Below are 9748 nucleotides of genomic sequence, written 5' to 3' on the forward strand. Positions count from 1 at the left end.
AACCTGTTAGAAGAGATCAAAACCATATTTCAGCATAGGCTGAAAAAAAGTGTACAGGTAGCCGTGCAAGTTGCAGTGAAAATCCAAAATTTGAAGCCACAACTCTTGTTTTTGGAGCCCTAGAATAAAGGACAAAGATACAACAATTGTGTTTCTTGAGGTTGAAGCCAAAATTCAGGTACAGTCAATAGGAAAACAACATAAAATATTACATGACACGACTATTTTCTCTCGTAAGTCCTTTAAACGCGTCGTTGTCCACTGATCGAGCAAGCCAGCCGGACAAAAGAAGGTAGTAATTTGTCAAAACATTCCTTGAGTCATACGTTTCGAAACTGAAAGTATAAAGAATCAGCATCGAGTGTTTTCAGACAGTACGGGAGGATTGGATCGTTTCCGTGTTGATTTTTTTGAGCCTTATCAATGATTCTAGATGTCTAGTCACAGTGTGCTGCTCCCCTAGCCTGCTCCTACATCAATACAAAGCTTATATTCTGAAGATGCATTCTAAAAGGCAACTAAACGAGAAGCGTAGAATCAATAATCCTTGGAAAGTAAAGATCGACCTGACGATTTCTGCACGTCGTCTAGCATTTTCAGCGATCCAAGAAGATCGGGAAAAACGCCTACCACTGATCTCCTCAACACAACTCAAACCATGCAGACTTGTCTGAGAAAAGGTTCGAGTATTGTTACTCCTGTAATCTTTCTTGCAAGTGAGAGCTGTCTGAAAGAAAAGCCAGGCATCATGTTTGAGAAAGTAAAGATATTTAACGGTATCTTAAGTAACCAGCAGATACAAAGATTCGGGAACCAAACCTTTCTGTCGAATACGAGGTTCCAGGCTTCACCGCTCAAAGCGTATTGGACTACAAACTTAATGATATCCAGAGGTATATAGAATATCAGACAATACAACCATATAACACCGGCCCAACCCCATCCAATACCACTAATGTAAGCAAAGCTTATGTCTGCATAGACAGCGATTAAGGTAGCTATCTGCAATGTATGTATCAACGAAGATCTCAAGAAAAAATGGTTTATCTACGTTACAGGGAAATAGAGTTAAGGATATAGAAGTCTCACAAGTTGGGCGAGAATAAATGCACAGATCAGGAGAGTCCCGGGCCGCTCGAGAAATGACCAGCCTTGGCTACGGGTTACGAATATAAGAGCTTGGCTGATGATGCTTACTTGGAGATACACAGCTGATGACACCTGTTTGCTGTTTTTGGCTATAGACTTTACCTTGAAATTATTCTGCAGAGTGTTAAGATGCATTTGATGGTCATGAATACAGATTTCCTGGAAGCAAAATCGAAATGTGTGTGTGTTTCAGCAACGAGAAGATATACCTCGAAAAAAGTGGTGAAGACAACCAGCCAGTAGAAGAAAACAGTGACCAACGCTAGATATGTTCCTATGACAATACCCGTTGCGAATATCTGGTTGAGATTCCAACTGTCTGGTGTAGGAGATGGCCTCACTCGATCCTTAGAAATAGTCATTATGGTCCCTGAAGTGTGAGAGAAGAACAGAAAAGAGAAGTATCTTACAAATATGATTAAATTCTTGCTCCTTAAGCCTCAAGTTTCGGAGATAAAAGAGAAGACTTGAAAGGGTCGAAAATGAAATTTAAAAACAGCTTGAAGCTGAAATACAGTACCGTCGTTGAGTATTGCGACTATCAGCACCATGAAAGGTGGGAAATCAAATTTCCATATCAGTGCAAGAAGCATGAAACAGAGCTGCACAAACCAGTGGCAAGAAGATAAGAGCTGAGAGAAGATAAATACTTTTTAAGTAATGGACCAAGAGTTGGATCACGTATCAAGAACCCCTTACCACTATACGTATGGTGATTGAGACGGCATATATCTGCAAATTCATGCCATCTAGTCAGTAAAACAAGAGCAAAAAATTCAGAAGTTTAGAATGTCATCACAAGTTCATGAATCATAATTTGCATATATCTCTTACATTGGTAATTAATACAGTACATAAACTAATTTTGCAGGTAATGGCTCACACAAAGATATTAATGCGTAGGTAATATGTTATCTTTGTAGTTCAAATCTTTTGCCAATATTTATATGTGAGCCAAAATGAAAGTGGTGTAACCATTAGTTGGTACTTAACTGTATAGTTCTTCATCCGCTGAAATATAGCTCTGCTGGTCAAGACAGCACTGATAATCACACTTAAACCGGGCTCAGTTAGCACTATATCAGCAGCACTTCTTGCAGCATCAGTTGCATCAGCTACTGCTATTCCGATATCAGCTTTCTTGAGAGCGGGTGCATCATTCACACCGTCACCCGTCATTCCAACCATGTGCCTCTTTTCTTGTAAAATCTTTACAATCTCATACTTGTGTTCTGAACATGGCACGAAAGTTTATGATCAGGAAACAGAGCAATTCTGAAATTCCATGATTTTGATTGGGAAGAGGGTTTTGTGATTACGAACCAGGAAATACTCCAGCAAAACCATCGGCCATTTCAATGAGGTCATCAACTAGAACCATAGCATGCTCATCTTTGCTGTGGCCTAATAGAGAGGAAGAAGGGTACATGTTGGTTCCCATTCCAAGACGTCTGCCCATCTCCTTTGCAATTGCCAACTGATCACCTACATATTTGTCCAAGAAAATCTTCAGCTTTTTCATCCATACCTCCAAAGGATTAAAGGTCTGCATGTTTGGATACGTATGTGTGTGTGTGCGGGATCAACCAAGCGACATATCTCTCAATGAGAAGTGTGATTGTCAGCAGGAGAAAACTTGCTATTACAACAGCCACCAAGGCATGTACAGTGGTTGACGATTAGACTTACCAGTGATCATCTTAACACAAACTCCAAGGTTGAGGGCTCTAAGGATGGTTTCAGCACTGTCATGCCTTGGAGGATCGAACAATGGCAAAAGACCACAAAACTTCCATGGCCCTCCATCACTGTCTTTGCTTTTCTCTGGAATTTCCTGGAAACAAATATTAAGTGATGTAGATAATCCGAAGAACATTTTGTTATTATAATGTTTTGCTGCTAGCAATAACACCTGTTTAAAAGTTAGAAGGTTAGAAGACAAAAACCTTACCTGATAAGCAACTGCAAGAGACCTCAATCCTTTTTCTGCAAATTTATCAATGATGGCATACACTCTTGGTGTAATCTGATCTTTCGATTGGCATAAGCTTAGGATCTGAAACATGGTCAAGCTGCATCAGCAGTGGCATTCGTTTGGGTAATGGAAAAAACACATGAGGACTTAAGTTCCTCGAAATCCCTAGAAATTCCAAAATTAGAGAGACGTATTACTTAGTAGCATTGCCGATGGTGTTTTGGATATCCCGTAAACCATTTTTGAAAACTTAAAGGTAAAAAGAAAGATTAGGTATTTTATATGACAAGCAGTAACCAGTCTGAAGTCTCACGATCTTTGGTACCTGTTCAGGGGCTCCTTTGCTAGCACGATACCATTTACCATCAGAATCAATATATGTTATAGCAGTACGTTTGTCAACAGGATTGAAAGGCAGGAAATGGACTTCTTTAATGTTGGCACGCGCCTACAGAAGATAACAACTGTCTTTTCAGAACGTCAAAAACTTCCAAGAAGTTGAGAAACCTAAATAGAACTTCAAGAAAATATCATGTTCAACCTCCCTGGGATCAGCAAGCATGCTAACAATTGCTGCATCAATAGCATCCTGATTTTCTAGCCGAGAAGCCCGGCTTGCAAGCAACAAAATCGTGTCCTTGTCCATGAAATCGACAAAAACCTGCAAGAGAGGGAAGAACACATTACAACCAACTATAAAGAAGATGAGCCAAAACAGAAAGGAAGGATTTTTTATAATTATATCTTAAACAAATAAATCAGCCGATGCTGAATCTGCTGTATCAAGAAGCAGTGAGCATTTCATATGACTGTTTCAATTAGCTAGTTTTGCTAGCTACAGAATTACAATGTGATGTTCCAGTCCAAGCGAGAAGAAAAATCAGCTTGAAAGAATTACTAAGTTGTGATTATAAGAATAAGAACCTTAAGATCTTGCCTCACATTGCCATATTTCCAAAGATAACGAAGGACAAAACATACCAACCTCGAAACAATTGTTATTAGCTTCTATGTCTGGACTTGATATTTAAGAAACATGAGAAGTATTGGTAGTGGTACCTCGATAAGATTTTTATCTACTGTTAGACGATTCAAAGTAAGAGTTCCTGTTTTATCACAGCAAAGGACATCCATTCCAGCCATTTCCTCTATCGCAGTCATCCTTTTGGTAATGGCACCCTTTTAGAATGAAATTACAAAAAGAGGTGAAATTTTACCAACAAAATATAAATAATTAGCAAATTCTGGATTCTTATCAATTCAATTTATTCTAGTGATTTACAGGAGAAAATAAAGAGAAGTCTCCAAAATACTACAGGAAAATGGAACCTGAGATTTGAACCTGTTGAGAAAGTCTGTGAGACCCAATTGCAAGTGTGACAGATAGTACAGTTGGCATGGCTATGGGTATCCCTCCAATCAGTAGGACGAGAAGATTGTTGATTCCAATCCTGTATGAGCGATGTTGTATCGGGAACATAGCAATGATTTCAAGAACCATTCCTACAGCAATGGAGCAAATGCAGAAGTTTCCAATTGATGTAAGGACCTACAAGAAAACATTTCAAAGAAAAATGTCATGCGTCGAGATCATGGACAATGTCTCGCAGATTTTATAACTCATTCGATTTCCCAAGGATCCAACTCCACCAATAAGATCTGTCAAACCAAACTGCGAAGGAAGAAATGATCGAGAACCTGCTGAAAATGTCCAACAACATCTGTGCTATTCACCAAGTATGCTGCTTTTCCAAAGAATGTGTTCAGACCAGTAGCTATAACAACAGCTTCAATTTCACCTTGCTTACAAGTAGAACCTGAAAAGACTTGGTCGCCTTTCTTCTTGGTCACAGCTAATGATTCTCCGGTCAGCACTGACTGCAGGAGGGCATTTTCAAACAGTTCAAAGGCAGTGGCTACATAGAGAACACTAAAAAGAAAAGAGATGTAACCAAATGCTAAATCTTCTGTACGCACGTGCCTGATCAATTTTCAAGGGGTCTCCTTCAAGAAGACGAGCATCTGCAGGAATGATATCCCCGAGCTTTATACTAATTATATCACCAGGTACCAAAATAGAAGCATCTAGCTCTTGCCACTGCACATCTCTAATAACCTGTAAGAAAAGATCAAAACCAAAATTCAGCTTAGGCCAAAAAAAATTGCAGGTAGCTGTGCAGTTTGTCGTAAAATCCAAAAGTTGAAGCAACAACTCTTGTTTTTAGAGCCAAGTGTGCCATAAGAGCTGCTGCAGCATTCCCAGCATTGTTTTCCTCTATGAAGCTAATAGTTGCGTTGATTAGTAGAAGGCAAACAATTCCTACAAAGTCTTCCCAGTCTGGACCCACATCCTGTGACACCAGTTTCAAAAAGCCATGAGTTTCAAGGTGTAGAAACTACAAGCTAAACTTAGGACATAACAAAGAAACAGAAAGAGTCAGATTGTCTCACTTCACTATTAGCAAGGACAATGGCCATCAAGGCTGCAGCTTCCATAACCCATGACAATGGATTCCACATGAAACCTAGGAATTTCAGAAATTTGTTCTCCTGCATTACCGTTTAGAATGTCATGAACTCTACACACAACGTATTGTTAACCAAGACAATAAATCTGCTGAACAATGTGTTCGAAAAACAGAAGGGCATAAAGATTCTACGGTGCCAAGAGTAATCTCATGATGTTTATACATGGATCCACCCAGCCTACACCAGCATTTTTGCTAAGCTAGAGCAATAAGGGGGTGAAGTTCAACAATCATAATCCCCCAGTTGCCATTATCAATTTCTATATAACACAGCAAAAAATGTACCATAATTTAAAGAGAAACATCTAGGAGGCAGAATGTAAGATGGTTAATTGTTGACAAGACTCTACAGCTCACAAACTTTTCTGCCGTCCCTGGGCACTACGCAGGAGACACATTGAGGATATGCTGTTTATTACCGGTTTCTCTATGAGTCTATTAGGTCCAAATATCTTCAACCTATCTTCAGCATCTCCGGATGAAAGCCCCTGGGGCAATGTTCTTAATTGTTCAAATACTTGCTCCAATGGCAATCTTCCCTATAAAGGACAAGAATTTAAAAACTTTTTGCACTTTAAAACCCGAAAAGGTTGAAGAAGGAGAGTAACCAAAATCACACATGGCAAATGGCATCACTTACCAAATCAAATCCATCTCTGTTGAAAGCGTCGGAATTCAGCAATGGCTTGTCCAAATCCTCAGCCATGCTTTAAGCTTCAAAACCAAAGGCAACTTGTACTCAATAGTGTTACTCATGGAAACTAGGCAAAGATACTCTGTTTTTTGGTAAAGGCTAAGATACTTTGTTGACAAAAGAAAAGAGTACTCAGTAAACAACAGTCAAAAGAAACTAGAAATAGTTGATGTGTCCTTCCAAGTACCCGAAGGAAACGCATCTTTACTCCTAAATTCTTGCACTTTTTGCATACAAACGAGGAAACCAGAGTGCTCTCGAACGAGAACTCTTACGTGACATTGTGGTAACACGAACGTACTTTTACAGGTAGAACTCCAAATCATACTTTTACAGGTAGCAACACGAACCACTAGTAGACGGGACCGATTACGGTGATCAAAGAAAGGACTTACCACGGCCCGAGACGATAATACAAATGTTCGTACAAGTCGTCTCCTTGACGAAGAATACTCAGGACCCAAGTGGGGATTCTTAAAAAGGGTCCATCGGAACAGAAACCACGATTCCATGGCTGACCAGTTGGTGGGCTTTGACGCAAAATCCGAAATCGGAGTCGCCATTAATGGAGTGTCTGAGTATGCGAATAGAAGGTGAGCAGGGGAAGAAGCTGAAGGACCTTTCGTTGATCTTTCTGTGTTTTCCCAACTTTCCCTTCTCGACCTAACGGTCATATCTCTCGTTCTCGTATTCGATGACCCGCAAATGTTCGGGTCGGGTCCGGGCTCCGGGCAATAAAAAAATTTCAGTTGATCTATTTGGGACTGGGTCCGGTTAAACTGTCACGTGGCGGTCTCTCAGACTGCCCGATTAAAAGATCTAATCATTGCCCGAGCTGCCCGGAAAACACGTTTCAAATTTCAAAAGGAAAATGACCCAACGGTCGTCTCATAACTTCAAGCAAAAAAAAAATATCACAAGACTAAAAAAAACTCTCGGTTCGATTCTTTCTTCTTCCTCTTTCCAATTACTTTTGAGTTTAAATCCGTATGGAGGATTGTTGTGATCAATGGCGGACTCCTCTTATCGAAACCGATGCTTCGTGGCAAAGCGAAAATTGTTCTCTTAGTGACATCTAAATCTGAAATCTTATTCGAAAGATCGTCTCAAAGTTGTTGAGTTCAATTTAGTTGGTTAGTTTCCTGATTTTCCGAGATTCTTTTCTCTTTTTCTTCTACCACCGAAGAGGTTAAAGAGTCAAATTCCATGAATCTGATGACTGGAGTCCAGTATTCTAATCGCCAATTCGACCATCGTAAGTTTGAGAATTTCGTCACTTTTTGATGTTGAATTCACTATATTTCATATCAGTTCTGATTTCTGAATTTGAGTTAGATGATCATTTGGAAGAATTGTATTCATAATCGATGGAAGTGGAAGACAGTCGTGATATTGTTGGTAAATAATATCTGTATCTCTTCGTTTTATTTTTGGTTAGACGAGAGAGTAATGGTACTTAGCTGGATAATTTGTTGTTTTTCTTTTATGAATACCCAAAATTTCTGATTAATATAATTCTCGTTTCATCAAAACAAAGAGTACCCAAAATTTATACTCTTCTGATTAGGTTGATAGAAAGTCCGGGTAAATCTATGTTGAGATCGTCTCTAGCATCTCCTGATCCAGTAATTTGTGGGGCTTCACCTTCACTTGATATTCCAAGAGATAACTGTGGAGTTTCACCAGAATTTGCCAAGGAAAACAAGTTTTCCACTAAACTCTATAGCCAGAAAATCTCTGATGTAAAGTTTTCAACAATCCAAACATTCGGCTACGAGTTGTCTCCCGATTCTTCCTTCAAACTACATTATCCAACTGACTGTTTAGGGGAGGATTCAAGTCTCGTCATAGGTATTAATTCGGGTTCTACAAATGAAAGTGTAACACTGGGAGATGTATTGTTAACCAACTCTCGTAGAGCAGGTTTAAAGGAGACTCAACGGAGGCAAATTCAGAAGGAGAAAGAGAGATGGATTTGAACCTCCGCTCTTCTTCTTGGCAATGTAAATGCATTATTATTCTTTAGGATGATTGATGCTTTTCATCCTTTCTGTTGACTATACTCTATAGATGCTTAGTTGTTCTCTGTGAATTGTACATTCTTTTCTGTATCAAAATCTCGAAATAACCTATCCATGAAACCTTGATTTGGATATTGTTAGTCGATCAATATGAAAGAATAATGATTGTTCGAATTCAGACCATAAACCATAGATTCATCACTTGAGAAATTTTTGTGCTCAGGTCTTCTAGACACAAAAATGATCTTAAAGTGAGGTAAGATGCAACTTCATCCTGTCCTCAAGTTAGAATTTTGGTTGTGTTTATCAAAATGCAGTGAAGAAACATAGAATTAAACACGAACAACACAATCAATGATCAAAGAAGATGACTTGAGATTCCAAGACTTGACAAAATCGAAAGTTCAAACTTGACACAAAGCCAAGCAAATAACAGAGATCAAAGATCGAAGCATAACCCAACAGGACATCAAAATAGTTGAAGAGAACAGTCACAGGATTTGCAATCACCGAGCAAGAAACCGACCTTGGAAGCAGCCCTCGAGCTCACGGTGACTGCCAATAACACCATCGCCATCTTTTTCTCTTCTCTCTTCTTTTATGGCTCCTCTTTCCATTACCCAAGAGAAAAAAAATCGCCAAAAAAACAAAAAAAAAAAGGAAAACTCTTTAGTATAGATGGTCGTCTAATCCATAACTTCCTTATTAGACCTATAAATATGTTGATATACACATCACGATGCTATCCATATATGACAATAGAATCACAATCTAACAATGATAACTATATCACCCTTTTTATTATTATTATTCTAACTATTTATATTATTATTATTATTATTATTATTATTATTATTATTATTATTATTATTATTAATATTTCTGATATCAATCCAGTTATTTATTTTATATAATATAAGTGATGTTACTTTCTAATAATATATGTTCTTTTAGACTCTTACTTTGAATAAACAATCATAAACAAAATATAAATGAATGTGATTTGTTATATTTTCTTTCAAAATATGTTTCGTTTAAAATGAAACATTGTTTCTCACGTTTTTTGTTGCAGTGTATCATTTTATTTATATCGTTGTTTCAAAGCAGTTTTTTATGTTGTATATATGTCATAATAATTGATTTTAGTTTTAGTGTATCTAATTATATTTTATGAATATATACATATATATGAATTTTTGATATATATAGACATATGTTTGAATTTTTTAAATCATTTTTTTATATATTAAATATTTTTGTTTACATTAATTAGATTGATTTTAAATTCAATTTTTTTTAAAATTTTCATTAATCTTATATATATATATATATATATATAAGTACAGTTTCACTCTAGCTGAATGACACGTGTCCTAATATG

At 37.7% G+C, this 9748-nt stretch overlaps 1 protein-coding gene across 5 annotated transcripts; it reads right to left on the reverse strand.

Moving 5' to 3' along the window:
• Positions 1-76: 76 nt before the first annotated feature.
• On the reverse strand, positions 77-7011 carry LOC104808070 (ATPase 10, plasma membrane-type). 5 transcript variants are annotated; one of them, XM_010533589.2, is made up of 22 exons: positions 6742-7007; positions 6293-6366; positions 6072-6191; positions 5576-5674; positions 5338-5475; positions 5106-5240; positions 4823-5002; positions 4467-4673; positions 4184-4303; positions 3666-3785; positions 3450-3572; positions 3101-3205; positions 2839-2983; positions 2473-2634; positions 2143-2381; positions 1849-1881; positions 1670-1751; positions 1359-1519; positions 1090-1263; positions 820-1002; positions 567-727; positions 77-470 (listed from the first exon to the last, which is right to left on the reverse strand). In XM_010533589.2, exons 2-22 carry the CDS (start codon positions 6356-6358, stop codon positions 368-370), a joined length of 2856 nt encoding a protein of 951 aa, XP_010531891.1. In that variant the 5' UTR covers positions 6359-6366; positions 6742-7007; the 3' UTR covers positions 77-367. The 5 variants fall into 5 exon arrangements, 4 of the variants coding, with proteins under 4 accessions (XP_010531891.1, XP_010531892.1, XP_010531893.1 ...); XM_010533590.2 differs by having other exon boundaries at positions 77-464; positions 6742-7006; XR_002023971.1 differs by lacking the exon at positions 77-470 and having other exon boundaries at positions 637-723; positions 820-974; positions 6742-7010.
• Positions 7012-9748: the final 2737 nt, after the last annotated feature.

Source organism: Tarenaya hassleriana, unplaced genomic scaffold (assembly GCF_000463585.1).
Source record: "Tarenaya hassleriana unplaced genomic scaffold, ASM46358v1 Cleome14, whole genome shotgun sequence".
Classification (NCBI taxonomy): Eukaryota; Viridiplantae; Streptophyta; class Magnoliopsida; order Brassicales; family Cleomaceae; genus Tarenaya; species Tarenaya hassleriana.

Coding starts and splice junctions, on each gene's coding strand:
- LOC104808070 (XM_010533589.2), bottom strand. CDS start 6,358: ATGGCTGAGGATTTGGACAAGCCATTGCTGAATTCCGACGCTTTCAAC. Junction 3,206..3,449: donor GCAAAGGAGCCCCTGAACAG/GTACCAAAGATC, acceptor ACCATGTTTCAG/ATCCTAAGCTTATGCCAATC. Junction 1,752..1,848: donor CAATCACCATACGTATAGTG/GTAAGGGGTTCT, acceptor TGGTTTGTGCAG/CTCTGTTTCATGCTTCTTGC.